The sequence below is a fragment of the Carettochelys insculpta genome, chromosome 6, assembly GCF_033958435.1.
Source record: "Carettochelys insculpta isolate YL-2023 chromosome 6, ASM3395843v1, whole genome shotgun sequence".
NCBI lineage: Eukaryota > Metazoa > Chordata > Testudines > Carettochelyidae > Carettochelys > Carettochelys insculpta.
The window spans coordinates 115939188-115962496 of NC_134142.1; the positions used below are offsets into that span (position 1 = coordinate 115939188).

The following is a 23309-nucleotide window of genomic DNA, read 5'->3' on the forward strand; positions in this document are numbered from 1 at the left end:
CTGTGACAGATCACCAGCAAAGCATATAACAGGACATCACATTAAAGGAGGAGCCACACAGATTCAAACCAGAAACTTTTGAGAATTTGGTTTACATTTTATTTTACTGAACATGAAAAGGTACAAAGTTGTATGCTTTTCGAATTCCTTTTTAGAAGTTAAAGAAAATCTTTACCTTCAAAAGACGCAGAACTCTCATAAGTCGAAAGATTCGGAATACCCTGATAGCCTTAATCATATGGTATGTTGGGTGAAATGACTTAAAAGCACTAACAATAATGATATCTATGAGTCCAACTATTATGATTATTAGTTCAAACTGATTCCAATGGTGAAAGATGTAAGTCCTCCCCATTGCCAAAGCCTGTTGTTCAGAAGAAATAAAGTATTTGTTTAGATTCATTGCACCATTTATATTATAAAATAAAAAATATATTCAGCATTTACTCAAATCTGGAACCAAATTATAATTTGTTTTTCAACACTTCCATAGGATCGACAAATCTACTCATTCATCTATTGACAGTCCACAATATTTCCGTATTATTGTTCTTAGCAACTAACTTATACATAATTAAAATCTAAAAACCCCCAAATATATTTCTAGCTCTTCTGTTATCAAAGGTAACATTTGAAATGTAAGTGCTACCCTTCTGCAGCTACATGGAAGCAGCTTAAAACAGAAACGTAAATTGTTTTAAGACAAATTCTGGCTTAGGAAAACAGCAAGGGCAGCTGAGCTATGCATGGGTCAATCACTTCAGATGTGTCTATTGGGAAGAAATCCTTCCCCCTACCTAAAACACTGTCTCTTTCTGGACCAATGAATATTTATATAAATAATTGAAGTGGAACAGGAGAGAGTGGGAAGGATAGATAGCTTGACTCAGGATATGGGAGATGTGTGTTCTAATTCCTTCTCCAAATTAGGGCACAGCAATAACTGCACTTCGTTCTGCCATGTCTCCTGAATTCTAGATGGGTGCCATATCCTGGGGTATCTTTCTATGATTTATTTTGTGATGTGGAAAGAGAAATTTTTCAAAATCTCTATTTTTCCCATCAAAATAGGAAAGCTATTTCCCATTTACCTCTACTTTCAAGATACAATTGGAATCTCAGAAAAAATCTTAAGACCTTCCAATCTATTCCATTCCATTCCATTTTTTCAATGGATAATTATTTTATTGAAAATATGAAGTTTATTCACTTGTAACCACAGATCTTCAAGATGGTCTCTGCACATTCCCTCTTTTGGAATGACAGTGGTACAACTATGACAGTAGAATGCTTAATCATAGCAGTGCCAGTCAGAGCCCTCTTGCACATACTCCTGCTCTCCCCACTCCCAGTGTTCCTGAATATTCTGAGGGCAAGGCTAATAAAGATGACTTTGATGCCACCTGTTGTCGGGGTGGCACCTGTCCATTGGGAACACCTTGCAAAATTCAATTCAGGGGCCTTACTTGTGTGGAAGATGCCCTTTTGCTCTACAATACAGTGTCCTCCACACAGCATAATCTGTCATGCACTGCACATATTGCAAAATGGCATTCACCACACAGGCAGGGGCTTTTGAGCATTCTGCACTTGAAGAGTTTGACCTTACTCCAGAAGTGGAGAACAGTGCCCTGTGAAGCTGTAAGATAAAAGCAAGAATTATCCATTAATAAGCTCAGAAAAAATAATAATTTTATACTACAGTATGGAAAAAATTAAGTTAATCTAAAGAAAATTTCATTAATATAATAGAAGAACATTTCAAAGATGGAACAGTCTTCCAAGGACAAAAAAGCTTTTATAACAGAAAGAATCCCTTTTATACAGTACTTGTAAGCAACTTTTAATTTAGAAGAATTTTGTATTTCTAAGAAAAAACAACAAGAAAAATTATCATTCATGGAACTAATATAATTCTTAGAGTACCTTTAATGTTGCCTCTACTATATACAAACCGATGAAATAGTAGTTCAAGATTTTTAGTTGTCTATGATATATTTCATTCAGATATGGCAAAAAATCCACTACAATGGGCATGAAGTTCAATAATGTTATAATGTAACCTGTGTACTCAAATTCATCCATAAACACTACATGATGACACAGCTTCAGAATCTTGTTCCTGTAAACAAATGATGAAAAAATAATTTTAGGACTTTTACCATATTTATTGTGATTGATTTAAAAACAAGTGAATATGGATTTTCCATACACCAATTACTTGACACTCTAGTATGAGAATATAATTTAATAGTCAATACAGTACAATACAATAACTAATACAATTAACTATTATTAGTACTGTAACTAATAATTACATATTTTCTTTCTAAACACTTTCTGTAAATTAAACTATGTAGTAGTGTAATATATAAGGTGCTGTTAAAAATGGTTACTTATCATTAATGTTTTTCAAGATGTGTTGTGCACAAGTACATTTTACTTCAGCTGTATGTGCTGGCAAAGCACTTGAGTCAGAAAATTTTGTAAGCAGAAACATTAGGACTATGCATGTGCCTTTAATATCCTTGTGTAAATAGCAGAGGTCATAAAGGTCTCCCCAACTCTTCAGTTCCTCCACATAGCAAAATGACCATGCTTCTGAAACAGGGGTGGTGGGGGAAGGAGAGAGGGTCATGAAAAGTATATGTGCACACTGCATCTTGAAGAATCTTTATTGTACAGGTGAGTAACCTTTTTCCTCCTTTGAATGATAATGAATATATACATTCTACTCAAGATAACTTAGCAGCAGTTCTGTTGTAAGTGGTAGAACTTCGGAAATAAACAAGCTAAGTACTGACTTAAAGTTTGCATCAGCACGGGAAGCCCAAGTCATGGTATAATGCTTAGACAAAGTGGGTGCAGATAACCACATCATAGCCTTGTAGATGTCTATAATGGATATGTCCCTTAAAAATGTTCAATTAAATAGATCAAATGCTTGATCAATACACAGTTATGTGAGATTATAACAGTATTCTATGAATGAAAATACTCAATGGGACAATCTCTGAGCTGACAGTGATTGTCCTTTACCTACTCAACATATGCTACAGAGAACCTTGAAGACACTCTGAAAAGTTTTGTTTCACAAATATAAAATTATGAGACTGTGTACATTGAAGAGACAGTTTTTCTTGAAACTCTTGGAAGAGGAAGGTGATCAGGAACAGTCAGCATGGTTTCTCTGGAGGGCAAATCATACCTGACTAACCTGAGTGCCTTCTATGATAACTGGCTCTGTGGATATGGGGAAAGTGGTGGTCGGGATATATTTTGACTCTAGCAAAGCTTTTGATAAGGTGTCCCATAGTATGCTTACTGGCAAGTTAAAGAAGTTTGGCCTGGATGAATGGATTATAAAGTGGACAGAAAGCTGGCTTGATTGTCAGGCTCAACAAGTAGTGATCAATGGCTTGGTGTCTAGTTGGCAGCCAGTATCAAGTGGAATGCTCCAACAGTCAGTGCTGGGGCTGGTTTTGTTCAACGTTTTCATTAATGATCTGGATGATGGGTTGGTTTGCACCCATAGCAAGTTTGTGGATGACATTAAGATGGGGAAAAAAAGAGGTAGAGATGTTGGTGACTAGGGATAGGGTCAAGAGAGACATAGACAAATTGGAGAACTGGACCAAAAATCTGAAGGTTTCAACAAGAGCAAGTGTAGAAACCTGCACTTAGGAAAGAAGAATCTCATGCACTACTCAGTGATGATAGATGACAGAACAGGAAGCAATGGTCTCAAATTATGGTGGGGGCAATCTAGGTTGGATATTAGGAGAAAATATTTCACTCGGAAGATGGTGAAATACTGGAATGGGTTGTCTAGAGAGGTGGTGGAATCTCCATCCTTAGAGGTTTATAAGTCCTGGCTTGACAAAGCCCTAAGATGATTTAGTTGGGAGTGGATCTGCTTTAATCAGGGGTTTGGCACAGATAGCCTCCTGAGGTCAATTCCAAGCCTAATTTTAGAATGATCAAAGTCTCATGTAAAAATGGTGAATGGAAGTTATCTAAGAGTGCATGTAACTAAAGTTGTCTCTTAGCTGATGTAACTGCTACTACAAATTCCATTTTCATGGAAAGGACAAATAAAAAGAAAGTTACCACTAACTCAGAATGAGGACACATTAAGCCTGATAGTATCAGGTTCAGTGCCCAAGGGTAAACTGTATAACTGATGGGGAGACACACCCAAATGAGAACTTTAAGGCACCTCATTGCCATCGGATACAAGAAAACTAAAGAAATTTCAGCAGGATGTGGTGGTGTGAATGGTTGAAACAGAGCCGAATTAACTATGACCAAGCAAATAGAAAGTCCTGCAGATTTTAGGTATAGATAATACTCCTAAATGCACCAAATTTTGGTGGAAGCAACAGAGTGATGAAACAGTTGAAAACCTCTTCTACTTAACTAAGCATGTAGCTGTTGTGGAATTTATACACAGGCAACTCAGAACTGGAAGGGACCTTGAGAGGTCATCAAGTCCAGTACCCTTCTCTCTTGGCAGGACCAAGCACCATCTGACAGGTTTTTTTTTTTTAAATCTACTTGTCCCAGACCCTAAATGGCTCCCTCAAGGATTGAGCTCACAACCCTGGGTTTACAAGCCCAATGTGCAAACCACTGAGCTATCCCTTCTCAAACTAGGTTCCACAGAATACTGATGCTCTGTGAACAACTCGCAGGTGTGCTGCAAGTGTCTGGAAAAATACACTGATAGTACAATAAATTCCTTATCCAGTACTTGTTAAATCAGAACTCTCAATTAACCAGCACCAGCCCCTGCCAGCTCCGCCTCTGGGGCTTTTGGGGCTGGAACTGCCAGCTCTCATCCCCTGGGCTACAGGAATTCCCCAGCAGAGCCCTACACCACCAGAGCCCAAGACTGGTGGCAGATCCCCATACCCTCAGGACACCAGCAGATCCCCACACCACTGACAGATCCCTGTATGCTGGCATTGCCCCATGATGCAGCAGAACCCGGGGCCACTGGCAGAGCCCCATGAGCCAACACAGACCTGTGCCCCCCAGAGCCCTCCCAGCCCTGGGGCTGCCAGAGTTTCCCCCATACTGGGTGCCCCGGCCAACTCCCCAGAGCTGGAGCTGCCAGCAGGACTCCATGCCCCAGCCAGCTCCCAGACACGGGGCTGGTGGAGTCCCATGCCCCCCTTCCAGGGATCCCACAGCTGCCTCTCTAATAAGTGGCATTTTTTTAACATCCAGCAACCTCCTGGTCCCAGGGTTGATGGATATGAAAGAGTTTACTGTATATATTTTCTGTTATTAAAACTGGATACAGCGTTACTCATTGCGATGACACCTGCTTCAATTACTTCATTTTGTTGTTGCTGTATATGTTGCTCTTTGGGTATTTTTTGGTCTGACAACAATTTTTTAAGATAATTTTCATAGACGTTCTGTGGTCTCAAAAGAAACAGCGTACTAGTGTAGGATCTGTCTTCATTCAGGAAAATTTTAGGGGGTTCTTCCTCTTTCTACTGAAGCTAGGTCTACACTACAGGCCTTAAAATGGTACAGTTATACTGCTGTAAGATTTCCAATACAGCTGCTCTATGCCAGCAGGAAAGAACTGTCATACCAACATAGCATTATACGCACCAGAGCGTTCATCAGTCAAACTTATGTTGATCAGCGGCATGGGTTTTTAAGTCAAAAACTTTTTATGTCTGGATGCAGAGCTCAGCCTTAATCTTGGGACAGCGGAACTTAAACCAAAAGCAGTGATTGGTTTTTGTACCAAGAGTTACTGCAGATTGGTATACCAGCAATGCCTTGACCAAATTGGGGCTGACAGTTTTTAGGTTTTTTTTTTCCCCCCCTCCCTGTTTCCTGGAATTGATGGAAGTGGACTGAAGACAAAGAAACTGCTTCTGCCAGAGAGAAGATATGCATAAGTTACAGAAACTGTATTTTGATTTGCTTTGAAAAACAACCTCTAGGATTTCTTGATGTTTGTTGCAAAGATGCACCCCACTTAATTAATACTAATTGTAGTATCTTTTTAAGTACCATTTGTGATGATAAATTCTGGCTGAAAGAATCCATTATGGTGTTTCTAAAGCACATAAAAGGCCTTCAGCAAAATATTGTTTTGTGTGGAAAAATTCTCTAGATTAATTGCTTCCTGGAACAATCAAATCATCCTTGCTCCTTTTTGCTGTTCAAGTAAAAATGGCAGAGGTATTATCCCTGAATAAATGACAGCATGACCCTGGACTGTGGCCAGAAATGCTTCACAGGCACCATGGACAACATACAGCTCTAAAATATTGATACAGAGAAACATCGCGACTCATCCAAACAGTTTGAAGAGCTCCAAAATGGACCCACTGCTTGGTGAAGGACTCTGATTAGTTACTGCTTATTTCAGTGAAGAGAAATGAGCTCCTCTTGAGAAACTGTGTGGATCCATCCACCAATCCAGAGAGGAAAGAGCCTGTGCAGATATGCAAATCATGCCCAGTGAGTGCCTGCTTAGTTAAACAGAGTGGAGTCCTAATTGCATACAGATGAAGTGGTCTACTATGCTGAGCCATGTACGTGCACATAATGCCATTTGCCCTAGAAGTTGAAGGCAGGAAAGACCGATTGTCTTAGGCTCAGCCCTGAGGTGCCAGCACAGGATGACAATGACATCTACTACCCACTTTCAGCCGAATCAGCACACAGCTGCAGCCCATATAACAATTTTAGGGCCATACTGGTAGTATCTAGTATGGATGCAGCTCACATCACACAGCCCATGGTGGTAAACAAGTTGAGAGTTACTGATCTAGAACCTTTCTGTTGTTGTAAATGTGTTGAGAATGGTGCCTATAAAGTCTGTCTTCTGGAATAGAAGCAAAATTGACTGTGTTTATGCTCAACCCTCAATCCATCCATTTGTTTTGTGACTGGCATCAGATGAATCTGTACACCAGAATGGAGGAGATGGGCAGTCATTACTGTCATACATTTGATAAGATTCCTCAGAGCTGATGATAGGCCAAAGTTGCTACTCTGTATTGGCAGTGAGAGCCTCTGACCATGGATCTCAAATATTTCTTGAGGCCTGGATGTATCACCACATTAAAATAAGTGTTTGGAAGACAAAAGCAGCACATCAGTCTTTTAGATTCAGCAATGTAAGAAACAAAGAAAGAAACCTGAACTTGATGAACTTGTTTAATTTCCTCACATCCAAAATTAGAAATCAGGGATTAGCAGGTATAAAATCCTTTCCATCCTGTGTTGTAGGGGTACTTCCTCAATAGCTTCCATATCCTGAAGAGACTGTACTGCTTGGAATAGTGCAGCTTGGTTAGAGGCATTGGTCCACAGTGGTATTGAACAGAAACCATCATTAGCATGGATGCACGTCCTCTGGAATGGAGGCTGAAGCATGAAGGAACATATGAATCTTTAGTGCATCTGGCATGTAAATGCCTTGCAATATGGGCTACAATAGTGTTAATAGTGCAATCACCTGTTTTATGGATAGATGATATAGTAGATTGGTGGGGAGCTAGCCTACAGAAACTAAGCTACTCCGCACTGGACAGGGAAAGATGGAAGGAAATAGTGAGAGAGGCATCAGACACCAGCGGATGCTGAGCCCACAGTTGTTGTTGTTGATGATAATCACCTGTTTTCACTTTCATGCAGCATTGTAAATAAGAAGAAAAACATTAATTCCTGCAAATATAAAATAAATCTTATTTGTCTGAGCAATTGGCTGAAAAAGAAGTAGGATTGAATGGGTTTGTAGATACTGAAGTTTTACTTTTATTTTTGCATTCAACTTTCATGATAAACAGACTGCTACAGCACTTGTTTCAGGTGAACTTAAATATATAGTTTTTCTTGTTTTCACAGTGTAAATATGTGTCAATGTAAATATAAAGAGTATTTTGTGGTGTAACTGACATTTAAAAAGTGCAAAATGACAACATAGTGTGTGGATGCTCCACTAGTTTTGTTGACAAAAATGCCAGTTTTGTCATCAAAACCCAGGGAGCGTCCACATAAAAAATGTGTTCTGTTGACAGTAACTCTACAGAATGTGGCACTTTTGTCTGCAGACTTTTGCCTCTCCACCATGAGGCAGAACACCTTTGTTGACAGATTCTGCTGACAAAAACAAGTGTGCATAGTTCAGGGAGTCAGGGCAGAGGGGAGGCTTTTTTGAACAGAACAGGCCTCCATGGTGCTGGCCAGGTGGAACACTTTGCCCACAGCAATCACAGCTCTATGATCTCTGCCTTCAGCCATTTTTAAAGACACAGGGAGTCCTAGAAGCCCCATGGCAGGAAGCTGAGAGTGTGCAAGCAGTAGAGGCACAAGCTGCTCTTGTACACGCCCTCTCAGCCACACCCCAGCACCTCCCCAGGCCATGGCTGACAGCCAGAAGACCTGCGATACCCAAGGGCTGTCAGGAAAGCCACGAGGGGTCCCATGAGCCCTCCCCCAGGGGCAGCAAACAATTGGCCTCCTTATGGACCAGGCCTGAGATCCAGGACCTCGTCAGGCTGTGGGATGAAGAGGCCATTCTCCTGGACCCTGCCACCAAGAGGCGAAATCCCCAGCCCTATATCTTGCTTGCCATCGCCCTGGCAGCACAGGGCCACTCCACCCAGACTACAGAACAAGTCTGGGCAAAAGGAGCTGTGCCAGGGATATACCAAGACCCAGGGTGCAGCCACAAGGTTGGTGAAAGGACTGGCAACCTGCCCCTACTACTCCGAGCTCCACAGCCTCCTGATGTCTGAGGACTCCTCCCCACAGTTGCTGCCCTGCTCACAGCTGAGGAGCACCCTCCCTTCCCACCCCTCCAGCTCCAGCTGTCAGAGCTGGAAGAGCAGCAACCCAGGACCCAGCCAGAGCTGGAGAGTAACACTGCCTAGGATGTCAGCGAGAGAACTCTGGTCATCGCCCAGGACTCAGGTCCCTCCTCCAGCCAGGCCATGTCCAGGGCATCCCAAGAACTTTTTGAAGGAGCCTCTGGTAAGTTCCCCGTGCATGACACACCCCAGGGATTGGGAGAGGAGGGACCAAGCCCTTGCCATGGCAGGAAGTGGGCCAGCCACACAGGCACTGGCCTGACCCTGCACATCCACCAAGGAGTGTGGCTCCTGGCATGTGGGCACCCCCACAGGCAGGAGTCAGCACCTGCTCCTGTGGACAGTGCTGTGAGCCACATGTGTGTGGAGGGGCGTGAAGCACTGACCACCCATGCGGGACCCCTCTGTGGCCAGACAGCCCCCATCCAAGTTCTGATGGCCTCCCACCCCACTCTATATAGTTGCCTTTTATGACATTGTGCAAATAGTTTTTTAAGTCAAGGTTTATTTTCTAACATTTATCTGTGTTAAAGTAAAAAGAGTTATTTTTTCATCACTCCCTGTCCCTCTTTAATGGGGAAGGGTAGGGAAGGGGTGACAGCACAATGGGAGGGGTTGTGATGGAGACAGGGTCAGGCTGAGTGCCCAAGGCGCCTCTGGAGGGTCCTTGGGAGAAAGTCTCACTCAGAACTCCCCCCCTCCTTCCACTATGCTGTGGAGGGCACAGTATGCCTCCATAACTTGAGGGACATTGTGCTCCACCACGTCTAGCCAGGTCAGGAGGCACCTAAACCATACCTTAAGATGGCCAAAGGCACACTCCTCCTAGTTCCATGCCTGATTGAGTCAGGCATTAAGAGTGCCTGGCTCAGGTTCAGGTGGCTGGTCTAGAGCCTCATGATCCAGGACGTTAGAGGGTAGGCAGCATCCCTCACCGTACACAATGGCATGTCCACGTCCCCAGCTGACAGTTCCCGGTGCGGGGACGTAGGTGCCCACCTCCATTCTCTGGAAGAAGCCAGAGTTGCAGAACAGGCAAGCGTCATGTGCCCAGCCTGACCACCCAATATACACATTGAGAAACTGTCCATGGTGGTTGACCAGGGCTGAAAGCACCATGGAATGGTATCCCTTGTGGTCTATGGACTGTACTGAACTGTGGCCCTGGGCACGGATGGGGATGCGAGTCCCGCTGATCACTCCGAAGGCAATTTGGGAATCCCAGGGCACTGGAGCTGACCACAACTGTGTTCAGGTCTACGATGTGGGCGACCCTCCAGAGAAGGAGCATGTTGATGGCTGTCACTACCTGCAAGGGGAGGAGACCAAACAAAAATGTGAGGGACTGAGGGAGGAAGTCCCTGGGTCCTGGTGTGCTCCCCTGCCCCCTCCCATCCCCCTTCCCTCCTGGGATCTCCAGGCACCGCCTTCCCATGGCAGGAACCTCCCCAGCAGCAGGTCTGTGTGACGGTAGGACAGCATAGTCCCCTGAGGACGCCCCCTCTGCAACCCCACTCCTCACATCCCTGACCCCACTCCCTGAGGGTCCCCCTTGGGTGGGACCCACTGTCCCTGCTTCCCCATTGCTGCAGGGCCTGCAGCCTGGAAATGCCTCACCTGCATGAGGATGGCCCCAGTGGACAGCTTCCCCACACCAAACTGGTTCCCAATGGAGGAGTAGCTGTCCGGAGTGGTGAGCTTCCAGAAGGTGACTGCGACCCACTTCTCCAGCTGGCTGGCAGGCCACAGCTGGGTGTCCTGTCTAGAGGGCAGGGGCAAGCCAGTTCCAGAGCTCCTGGATGGTGTCTTTCTGCATTCCAAAGTTCTGAAGCCACTGCTGGTCATCCCACTGCTCCATGACCAGCCGGTCCCACCAACGTGAACTAGTGCTGTATCTCCAGACCCTCCTAATCACCCACGGGTGCGGGGAAGGTAGGGTGTGCTCCTTGGTCCCAGGCGTGTTCCCCCAGAGGGGGCGGAAGACGGCCATGATCAGCAGCTCAAGCAAGTGGGAGTGAGTCCAGCTCAAGCCCAGGAGGTGCTCTGGCACCATGGCTATCTGGAAAGGTCAAACTCTCACAGAAAGCATGTGAGCCCTGCAGTAGCTATGCTGTCACTTAATGAGGTAGGCAAGCCTCAGCATGGGAGGAAAGGTGGGTGGGAGGAGCCCCTTTAAGAGCATGCCTGGCCGAGACTCCCGGAAGGGCTTGCCATCTATGTGATCCTGTCTGACAGGGTTCTGGGCCCCATTTTGTCGAGAAAGCAGCCAAACAGCCTGGCCGCTCTCTGTTGACAGAGCAGATTGCGTTTTTGATCCGCTTTCGTGTGTGGACTCCCTGTCAACTGAAGTTTTGTCAGACGATATCTTCTGACAGTAACTTCTGTTGATAGATCACCCTAGTGTAGATGTAGCCTTAGAAGCCAGGAAATTTCCTCTCTTCCGCACATCCTGGGAACCTATATGTTTTCTCCTCTGTACCAGAGAAAGTGAACGTTGCCAGGACTAGGCCAGTGGCACTTGCCACTGTCATAAAACAGGATACTGAGCTTGAAGGACCTTTGGTCTGACTAAATACGGCCATTTTTACGTAATTATTTGGCACTTTCTCTAAATAGAAAGTCTCTGAAGTTAGTCTCAGAGCAGTCTCCTTCAACAAAAACTTTAGCCCAGCTTATGTTTCTTGATCCTTGGTTAAAATCCTTACAAATCTCCAACTGAGCCTTAATGTTTTTTACACTGCAAATATTTGTCATAAAAAATAAATGCAAAGTGAGCACTGTACACTTTGCATTCCAGATACTTTAAATAAAGTGTGGGTCAGTTGTAGGTATCAGTTTGAAACATGAAAAATGGGGCTTAAAGCCTGGTGACTAAGCCATTTCTTGGTACTGAAAAATGGAACCACAAGGCAGGCATGAAAAACATCTTTCAACTGGACTAAAACTTATCCTGCTACCTGACTAAAATTAAAATTACAGATACAATAAGAGAACTTGTCAAGGCAAGATAGGTTCCAGCAACCATTTTGGGTGCAAACAGGAAATTAAGGGGTTGGTGCAGCCTCACCTTGTATCCCAGATTCACATACCACATGGGTATTACCAAGGGGGAAAAAACTGACAGTTGTACGAGGCACACCCTCACACCAAGAATGCATTGCACATGTGTAATCATTCAAAGAATGAAATACAATTTCTTGTGTAATCAAGATGGCAACAGTTGCCAAAAATGAATTCTTTGACATTTAATAACCACAGTGATGGCATCCTTCAGAACTCATGATTGATCAAAGTCTATAAATACATATTTGGGGAACAAAATATTTATAAGGAACTTTCCAATCTGGTCTACAAAGATACAAGACCTAATATCAGGGAGCTGAAGCTAAACAAATTCAGATGGGAAATAAGTCATAAATTTTTAATAGTGAGGCTAGCTAAATGTTGGGACAATTTACGAAGTGTCATGGGGGACTCGATCACTGAAAATCTTTAAATCAAAATTGGAATTTTTCTTTGAAAAAAAGATAGGTTCTGGTTCAAAAGGCAGGGATGCAATTTCATTTTGGTGTAGGGAGGGGGTGACCTGTGCATGCCATCGTGGTGGAGGGAGTCAGAGCATGTGGGGACAGACTGAGGACAATGGCTTCAGCAGTGTTACTGAGCATGCTCAGTATAAGTCAAGCAGCATATTGGGCGTTAGGGCAGGGTAATGGATCCCATCCATGCTCCCATACACACATATAACCTCTTTCTAGGGACTCTTAAGACACTTGAAAACTCTATGCATCAACTCTAGACGCTGAAGGTGATGTGAAGGATAATTCTACGCCCACATGCACATAGTCCTGAAAGATATTCCCAAAGAAGTCAAAATTATTCTCTTGGGTAATTTTAATGCCAAGTTCTGAAGAGACATGTCTCTCTGGCAGACTACCTTTAGAAATGAAGGAGTTGGCAACAACAACTCCAATGGAGTGCTCCTCCTTACAAAATGTGCAGAACACAAGCTTGTCATCATGAACACCCTCTTCCGGCTAGAAAAACAAATTTAAGACCTCATAGCAACATCTTTGGTCAAAGCACTGACACCTCATAGACTATGACATCATGCTCGGGATTGGCATGAAGTCCTTCTCACATGTGCCATGACGAGTGCTGATGATTGTTGGAACAATCACCACTTTATTCAATCCACAATGACAATTCGGATTGTCCCCAAACGGAGAAGCCAGAGGGAACAGATCCAACAAAAAATTGATGTACAGGCTTGAAGGACTCCATCAGATGACATGACTTCCAGACAGCGCTCCAAAGGAAGCTGCCAACAGTACACCCTGAAGATGTGCAAGAACACTGGTATCAACTGAAAAATGCCATCATTGGAGCTTGTGAAGAAGCCACTGGCTACCAGTACAGGAAGCATTAGGACTGGTTTGATGAGAAAGATGTGGAAATTGAACGTCTGATTGAGGCAAAAAGGAAAGCCTTTAGGGTGTGGCAAAGCGACATCAACTGCACAATGAAGAAAGAAGCGCGTGCCAAGGTCAAGGCAGAAGTCCAACATAAAACAAGGACTCTGAAAAATCAGCACTGGACTGAAAAGGCAGTGAGAACTCCAGCATCTTGCATACATCAATGAAACAAGAGGTTTCTTCAATGCTACCAAAGCTGTTTACGGACCGAGAAACCAGGGATTGAATCCCCTGAGATCAAAAGATAGTACCCAACTCTTGAAAGACAATGAGGCCATTGCTTCTCGCTGGAAGGAGTGCTATAAAGAGCTCTTGAACCACCCCTCCATCGTGTCCTGGAATCCCTTAACCAAATCCCTCAGCAATCACGTAGGGATGATCTTGCAACACTTCCTACCCTGAATGAAGTCCAAGCTGTCATCAAAGCGATGAAGTGCAATAAGACAACTACACTAGATGCAATCTCCACCAAAGTCTTCAAAGAGGGCAGGCCAAAGCTCCACAAACAACTCCACCTCCTGATTCTCAAGATCTGGGACAGGAAGCAGATGCCGCAAGAGTTCAGAGACATACTGATCGTCAGTCTCTTCAAGAAGGGTGATAAGTCATACTGTGGAAGCTATCCTGGCATCTCCCTCCTGGCAATGGCAGGGAAAATCGTAGCTCAACTCCTTGCAAACCAGCTCCTGACACTCTCAGAAGACGTTCTCCCATAATCCCAGTGTGGTTTCTGACCATTCTGTGGATCTTCACCCTACGCTCACTGCCCCCCCCCGCCTCCCCCCTACAGCAACTGCAAGAAAAATTTGAACAAAACCAAGGCTTATACATGAGTTTCATCAACCTGACCAAAGAATCAGACTCAGTCAATAGTTGCACCCTGTGGGCCTGTAGGGTGTGAGAAGAGTTTCTAACAGTCTCATGAGAGCAGATCGACCCCTCTGTGAATCCTCAGGAGAATCTAAACAGACCAGTCTGTGCAAGGTGAAAGCTGCAAAACTAACTGCCATGGGAACAGCTGCAGAACAAGCCGCGCTTGCCAAGATTTCAAGGCTACGCTGGCAGTAGGCCACAAGAGATAGTGATAAGAAATGCATAGGCAATTTTAGGCAATCTTATGTTAATGAGCTCAGCTTTATCAGCTAGTGTTAGGAGGCCTGTTACAGAGCCTCTCCCTGAGCGAAGCTCTGGCGCGTCGGGTTTTCCCCCACGGGTGACTGCGGCATCTCCAGGGCTCCCGCCGCGGGTGTCACGCGCTTTCAATAAACCAAATATAGCACTCGCCTTCTGGGTGCAGCCTCATCTCTGGGGAACCCGAGCCTGGTTGGCTACAGGGCCATCCTAAGATCGACTGCTCCAAAAAATTAATTAGCATCTTGAGGATGCTTCATGACATGTCTGCCACAGTGTTGAGCAACAATGGATGTCAAAGCCTCCTCTTTGAGGTCAAAGTGGGAGTCAAACAAGGCTGTATCATTGCCCCATCACTGTTCTGCATCTTCATCGCCATAGAGTCATAGGGCTAGAAGAAACCTCAGGAGGTCATCTAGTCCAGACTCCTGCTTCAAGCAGGATCAGCCCCAATTAAGTCATCCCAGCCATGCCTTGTCACGCGGGACTTAATCTCTAGGGATGTAGAATCCACCACCTCTCTAGGCAACACATTCCAGTGCTTCACCACCCTCCCGGTGAAGTAGTTTTTCCTAATATCCAACCTATTCCTCTCATTCTGTAACTTCAGACCATTGCTCTTTGTTCTGCTGTCACCACTGAGAACAATTTCTTTCCATCCTCTTTAGAGCACCCCTTCAGGAAGTTGAAGGCTGCTATTAAATTGCCCCTTAGTCCTCTCTTCTGCAAACTAAATAAGCCCAAATTCTTCAGCCTCTCCTCACCAGGTCATGTGCTCCAGCCTCTTAATCATTTTTGTTGCCCTTTGCTGAACCTGCTCCAGCACATCCACATCCTTTTTATACTGGGGGGGGGTGGACCAAAACTGGACACAATATTTCAGATATGGCTTCACCAGTGCTGAAGAGAGGGTAACAACCACTTCTCTAGATTTGCTCACAATGCTCCTCCTAATGCACCTTAATATACCATTAGCCTTCTTGGCTACAAGGGCACACCGTTTATTCATATCCAGCCTTTCATCCACTATAACCCCTAGGTCCCTTTCTGCTGTACTTCTGCTTAGCCAGTCAGTCCCCAGTGTTAAGGGAAAATCATTTATATGTCATTTTATATGCATGTTTAAAGAGTTTGTTTTCTTAGCTTAGCACTAGTAGCTTGCTCAGGACGTTGCTGATTCTCCATCAACCAGCACTGACAACTATATGTTAGAGGTAGTCCATGAGTTCGTTTACCTCGGGTCCACCATCACTGACACCCTGTCCTTGGAGACTGAGCTAAATAGGAGGATCGGTAAAGCAGCCACAACTCTGTCCAGACTCAGTGAGAGAGTGTGGAAAAACAACAAGCTGTACACTCACACCAAAATGCTAGTCTACAGAGCCTGCATCCTCAGCACCCTCCTTTACAGCAGCAAGACTTGGACCCTGTACACCCACCAGGAAAAGAGGCTGAACATCTTCCACTTGTGCTGCCTCAGGCGCATCCTTGGAATATCGTGGAAGGACAGAGTGTCCAACACTACTGTCCTTGAGCAAGCTGGAGTCCCAACCATGCACACCTTCCTCAGGCAGCGGTGGCTCCGCTGGCTTGGTCATGTCCACAGGATGACTGATGGAAGGATCCCAAAAGACATTCTGTATGGCGAGCTAGCCTCTGGCAAAAGACCTCCTGGATGCCCCCAGTTGTGCTACAAAGATGTTTGCAAGAGAGACCTCAGGGAAGCAGACATCAAGCCAGACAACTGGGAGGAGCTGGCAGACGATCGCAGCAGATGGAGGCAGGAACTATACAAGGGCCTTCAGAAGGGTGAGTTGAGGATCAGACAGCTAGCAAAGGAGAAGTGAGCCCACAGAAAGGACCTGCCAGACACCTATTACATATGCAACAGATGCAGCAAGGACCGTCACTCTCGTGTGGGTCTTCACAGTCACAGCCGATGCTGCAAATGAGGATGCCAAACGGAACTACGAAGGGTGCGATCAATAGTCTACGTAGCCTGAAGGATGCTACTACTACTAATAGCTAAAGTAGTTGAAGCCTTAGGCCCACGTCAAGCTGACCTGAGAGGAATGCTGAAAACAACAGCGGCAGAACCGGTGAAAATTGCCAGATACCGTGCTAATTGGAAGTTTGCAAAATGGAGATAAAAGGAGAATGTAAGGAGCTAAGATAACTGCCTCCTAAAGAAGATCAAACACCCAGCAACAGACTGTCCTCTTAGCAACGGAACCATCCAATGGGGAAGAGTAAAAACCCCTACTCAAATTAGGGGATTGAACTTTGGACAGGGGTATGGGCGGTGTTACAAACTGTAAAGGGTATAATTGCCAGCGATTTCTGGGCGGCGGGGTCCCTCTCTGGAGGCACCCAGCTCGAGCTGTACCTCAATAAAGGATACCTGTGGATTGGACTCTGAACTTGAAATTCTGTGGGATCCTAGAGTCGAACCCAATGCCACACCTGCGAGCGTGAGACAGAGTTAAATCTTTCCTTAACAGTTTGGCAACCCAGATGGGACTCTAGGGCTACGTCTACACGTGCAGCCAACATCGAAATAGCTTATTTCGATGAATAACGTCTACACGTCCTCCAGGGCCAGCAACGTCGATGTTCAACTTCGACGTTGCTCAGCCCAATATTGAAATAGGCGCAGCGAGGGAACGTCTACACATCAAAGTAGCACACATCGAAATAGGGATGCCAGGCACAGCTGCAGACAGGGTCACAGGGCGGACTCAACAGCAAGCCGCTCCCTTAAAGGGCCCCTCCCAGACACAGTTGCACTAAACAACACAAGATACACAGAGCTGACAACTGGTTGCAGACCCTGTGCCTGCAGCATAGATCCCCAGCTGCCGCAGAAGCAGCCAGAAGCCCTGGGCTAAGGGCTGCTGCCCACGGTGACCATAGAGCCCCGCAGGGGCTGGAGAGAGAGCATCTCTCAACCCCCCAGCTGATGGCCGCCATGGAGGACCCAGCAATTTCGACGTTGCGGGACGCGGATCGTCTACACGGTCCCTACTTCGACGTTGAACGTCGAAGTAGGGCGCTATTCCTATCTCCTCATGAGGTTAGCGACTTCGACGTCTCGCTGCCTAACGTCGAAGTTGGTGCCGCTACTTCGAAGTAGCGTGCACGTGTAGACGCAGCTTAGGCGACCATCGTCGGAGCCTCTCGTCTCCAAACGTCCACTTGGCGCCAACGGGTGAGTTCACCTGGGATCTTTGGCAGTGGGAGGCACCGAAGGGTGAGTCTTAAATTCCCACATTCTAAATTCTAAATTCTGGTATTTGTTAAAGTGCACTAGGGGAAGGTGCGCAGCCTGATCAGCATAAGGCGCAACCTAAGGGAAATATAGGATGGGTAATATTTCGGGCATAGAAAAGGGGATGCCCTTGGCCAAAGTGCTGGAAAACCGGAGGAAAATTGATGGTACCAAGGGGTTAGGGAAAAGGAAATTGGTACAGCTGCGTCAGGAGGACTGGCCTCTCTTAACCGAAGGTGGCAATCCAGTGAAGAGGTGGCCAGGCAAAGGGACTTTCAATTTACAGGAGTTAAATTTTTTACACCAACAACTGGAAAACAGGTTCCACAAACAGATGAATTATTGGTATGTGTCGGATAATTGGGCATTTGCTAGGCATAAAGAAAAGCCTAGGAAAGTATCTTTAAAGGCCTTACAGAGCTCAGCTACTGCATCTGCGCTTGTGGAATCCACTCCACCCTATGCTCCCCCTTCTGCTGTTCTTTGTTCTTCGCCTCCTTCCCTCCCTCCCGTTGTCTTCCAGGCTCCCTTAAGTCAGGTCCCCTTAGGACTGAAGCCTGCTAGGGAGGGAGGGGAACAGAGGCAACAGAGGGTGTTGATAACTAGGGTTAACAAACCTTGGAGACCTCAGGATCTGATTACTTGCAGCCAACAGCTTTCCAGGCTCTGAGATAATCCAGAGAAGGTTGTGCAGGTAATTCGAGGAATATTTCGTGAAAAGAAAAAAAATTATTTCTCTCCAGAGGGCATTAGAACCAAAAAGTAGCAAACATTTCTCAAACACAAGTTACTGGGAGTAAGGAATATCAGAGCAGTTGCATCTGGGCTGTGAGAAACAGCTTCTTGGATAAAAGCCCAGATTATGAGACCTTGAAGAAACTGCCCAACTCTGAAAGCTGTTAGTTTAACTCTCTGTGGTAAAGAGTGTAGTCATGCAAGCATTTATGTTGCAGTATGTGTGTATCCGTCATGGAGTTTTGTTTAAATTAATTGTTTTGCTAACACGTGTTTGTGTTAAAATCTGATAACTTGCCCTTGCAGCAACAGCTGTTTTGGTTTTGTACTGCCAAGCGTCTGGCAATTAGAATCTGTATTAATCTGCATTTCTCATCCGTTTGTGTTTGAAGCTTATTTGCTTTTGACCGGTCTGGGGTAGTTTTGTCTATCTGTTTGTGTGTCTTGTTGGTGTATCCATAAGGAGGGGACGCCTTCCGATGTCGACACCTTCCAATATCAGAGAACAAAAGTTGTGTAAAACCTAAATAAGATCAGAGTTAAAATTTTCCCTTCTGTTGTAAAGTTAAGTAAATTATAGAGGTAACATTAATATATAGAAATAATGGATAAGATGTATTTGAAATCTCCTGCTAAGCGTTATGCCCAGCAGGACCACAGGGATCTGCACAGTCTGGTAAACCAAATATACAAGTTAGAAGAAGGGTTTAATACCAATCTGCCAATAGCTCTCAGCATTATAAATCCAAGATTTACTAAAGGAAGGGGTACTGATGAAGACCCAGAGCCCCTTCAATAGCCCAAATTTGGCCAGTTCTAAAAGAAAAAAAATCAAAGTTAAATCTCCATAATTCAGTAAAACTTGCTAAAAGAAGATAAAGGGTTTCTATTGGGATTTGACTGTCCCAAATGTATAAAAAGGGAATGTAAGCTGTGTACAGCACTGTAAAATTAGTTAGAGTAGTGAAACGGGTGTTGTTAAAAAAAATATGCACTAACATGAGTGATCCTGTAATAAGGAGCAATGTATATGTGTCCTTTAATAAAGGGAAGTAATAAAAGTCAAAGGGGAAGTCAGATCCCTGTAATAACATCTTCAAAGGGTGAAATCTAAACTACTAAAGTTTTCATTTTTAAGGGAGCAAGCGTGTGATTACAGGGAAAGAGTAAATCACTAACTCTGAAGAGTCTGAGAAAAAAAAATTCAAAGGAGCTTGCAGAGTTTAAAAGGAACTAAGCATATCTGTAAATGAAGTATTTTAAAATGTAATCTGCCACTCCCAAAGGGGGGGCAGAAAATTGTTCTTTTGTCTTTCAGAAACACAGAAAAAAAATACTGGTAGTTACTGAAGAACAACCTAGAACATCATGAATTTCCTTTTAAAACAAAAAGCGTGGTTTTGTATTTTGTTTGTGCTTGTCTTATTAATAGCATTGTTAAATTGTCTATATTGGTAAGTTAACAAAATACACATAGGCATCTTGCAGTTACCATGTGCTGTTGCAGTTACTGAGTGTGCTGCTCATCAGGCTGCTTATGATGAAGTTACATGTGGAAATGCCTTGGCTAACTCCGCAGCTAAGGCTGCAGCCCTTTCCCCTCTTGGGCCACTTCACTATTTCCTATTTTTACAGACTCCCAGTCTCCTATTGTGACTCTTATTGATACTGCACTATTCCAAGATCAGGCCCTAAATTTGGAAAAGACCACCTGGAGACTGGATGGATGCCTTTTGCATCCTGACCACCTTTGGTGCTCCCCGGACAGCTGCCTGGTTGCGCCCAAGGTCCTTCTCCCTTATCTTGCTTGTGTGCACCACAGCATGGCTCATGTAGGTAAAGGGGGGGATGATTACTGCTGTGCAAACAAAATTGGTTTGCTCCCAAACGGCCCAGGACTACTGTCTGGCTTGCCCTGTCTGCCAAGCCCATAACATGGGCAAACCTGTAAAGACAGTTCTGGCGACCAGATCTCCGCCTTTTAGGACCGTTCCTAAATTTATAAATGAACTCTATTCAAGTACCCAAATGTAAATCTTTTGAATATGTACTGGTTATTGTTTGTTTGTTCTCAGGATGGGTAAAAGCTTATCCATGTAGGACAGCTAATGCCATCACAGTGGCTAAAAATCTTCTAAATCACTTTATCCCATCCTGGGAAATACCCCTTGTGATCTCCAGTAACAGAGGTACTCACTTCACTGGACTTAGTCCCTATGGGATTGTGTGTGGCTGCCCTATGAAACAGCTGAGCAGCCCAAAGATTGACCAGGCCAATACCACGCTTATCAAAGCAAGCATAGTTAAGTACTGTCAGGAATTTATGAGGTGTGTGCAGTCCTATCATTCACAGGTCAAGGGCGCTTTCCTGGAGGTCCCGATTGAACCATGCCAAAAGCTGCAACCAGGAGATTGGGTCTGTGTAAAGGTCCACCAGCGAAAGACTGCCCTGGAACCAAGGTGGAAGGGCCCCTACCAAGTCCTTTTGACCACCCATAACGCTGTAAAGTGTGAGGGACTGCTAACCTGGATCCACACCTCCCACTGTAAACCGGTTCCAGCTCCTACAGAGGCGGGTCTTGAAGAGGAGCACCGCAAACCTGGTACCGGCAATCCAGGCCCAGAAGCAGACGAACCTGAGGAACCAAGACTAAGGTACCAACTGCAGCCCAGGAAACCTGCCAGCGATAGATGAAAAAAGCGACGAAGCCCTGAAGAACAGTCCAATGGGGCTGGCCAAACAAATCCTGCTGAACTTACGTTTAGTTTTGTTTTTAATACCTAGTAGCTATAGCCTATATGGCTCAAATACGTTTATGCTTTTAATGAACCAAGCTTCCCTAGAATTTAACACCATAGATGTTGAATATGTGCTCATAGCCCTGTATATTCAAAAGGAGGTGTCCCAACAATTCCAGTCCCACTAAATAACAATCAGATGAGTGGCACATGGTTTGGTGAATTGGACCAAAATAACACATAGTATGATAAAGGGTTTAATGGCCTAGGAGATGTTCGTTTAGCCATAACCTCAGTTGGAGAATATTATTGGACATGCAATGGCACAGAAGGCCGAGTGGGGAAAAGCAGGTGTGTGATAAGCGTTGTCCAGAATGAGGTTTGGTGTAAGATAAAGGCCTTGCCAACCTTAACATCTTCAGGTACTATTTGCAGTAAATGATGAAACCCCAATGCAGTAAAGCCTTAACAGCTAAGGTTGGCCATTATTTCATATGTGGCCAAAGGGCGTATAAAACCCTGCTCATAAGTTGAAGTGGAACCTGCTATATTGGGGAAGCCTTCCCAGCCATTCGGATAGTAGACCATCTTCCCGGTAGCAGAGTCCGAAACTACCGAGAGATAACGAACGTGCAATGGTATTGGGGAGTCACGACCCCAGGTTTGGGTATGGCCTTTGCAATGAAGAAAAGCCGGAAGCCGGAGGAAGTTTTTGAGAAAGTAGCCAATGCTACAACCAAAGCCCTCCATGCCATCGATAAGGAATTGGGCAAAGTTAGGCAAATGGTCCTCCAAAACCGGTTGGCTTTAAATTACCTCCTAGCTTCCCAAGGGGGAGCCTGTGCTCTAGTTGGCTACCGATGTTGTGTGTATGTAAATAATAGTAGCTATGAAATCTATGAGGGGGGGCAAAGGCAGAGGCTCATGCCCAAGCCGGGGCACAAGCTGCCTACACCGCCCCTGAAGGTAACTGGTTGCAAAATACGTTAACGCGCTCTATGCAAGATTATCGTAAAATGCTTATACAAAGCAAATTGTAGTATAGGTAGGCAGGGATACCTACAAAATCAAAGGGGGGACTGTTGAGGGAAAATCATTTATATGTCATTTTATATGCATGTTTAAAGAGTCTGTTTTCTTAGCTTAGCACTAGTAGCTAAAGTAGTTGAAGCCTTAGGCCCACGTCAAGCTGACCTGAGAGGAATGCTGAAAACAACAGCGGCAGAACCGGCGAAAACTGCCCGATATCATGCTAATTGGAAGTTTGCAAAATGGAGATAAAAGGAGAACGTAAGGAGCTAAGATAACTGCCTCCTAAAGAAGATCAAACACCCAGCAACAGACTGTCCTCTTAGCAACGGAACCATCCAGTGGGGAAGAGTAAAAACCCCTACTCAAATTAGGGGATTGGACTTTGGACAGGGGTATGGGTGGTGTTACAAACTGTAAAGTGTATAATTGCCAGAGATTTCTGGGAGGCAGGGTCCCTCTCTGGAAGCACCCAGCTCGAACTGTAATTCTGTACCTCAATAAAGGATACCTGTGGATTGGACTCTGAACTTGAAATTCTGTGGGATCCTATAGTCGAACCCAACACCACACCTGCGAGGGTGAGAGAGAGTTAAATCTTTCCTTAACACCAGCCTATAACAATGCTTGGGATTCTTCTGTCCCAAGTGCACGACTCTACACTTCTCCTTGTCGAGCCACATCTGATTTCTTTTGGCCCAATCCTCCAATTTACCCAGGTCACTCTGGATCCTATCTCTACCCTCCAATGTATCTGCCTCTCCCCCAGCTTAGTGTTGCTGAGGGTGCAATCTAGTCCCTCCTCTAGGTAATTAATAAAGATGTTGAACAACATCGGCCCCAAAACCGAGCCTTGGGGCACTCCGCTTGAAACCGACCACCATCCAGATATTGAGCCAATGACCACTACCTGTTGGACCTGACAGTCAAGCCATCTTTCTATCCATCTTATAGTCCATGTATCCAACTCATACTTCCTTAACTTATGGGCAAAAATGTTGTGGGAGGCTGTATCAAAAGCTTTGCTGAAGTCAAGGTATATCACATCCACTGACTTCCCCATGTCCACACAGCCTGTTACTT

At 44.9% G+C, this 23309-nt stretch overlaps 1 protein-coding gene across 1 annotated transcript in view; it reads right to left on the reverse strand.

Moving 5' to 3' along the window:
• Window positions 1-23309, reverse strand: part of LOC142015137 (solute carrier family 9 member C1-like) — a 191552-nt gene that overhangs the window by 99292 nt on the left and 68951 nt on the right. Inside the window, exons 12-13 of the mRNA XM_074998556.1 lie at window positions 1927-2122; window positions 176-364 (exon numbers count right to left, since the gene is read on the reverse strand). Coding sequence (XP_074854657.1) covers window positions 176-364; window positions 1927-2122 — 385 coding nt within the window. The remainder of the gene's footprint in view (window positions 1-175; window positions 365-1926; window positions 2123-23309) is intronic.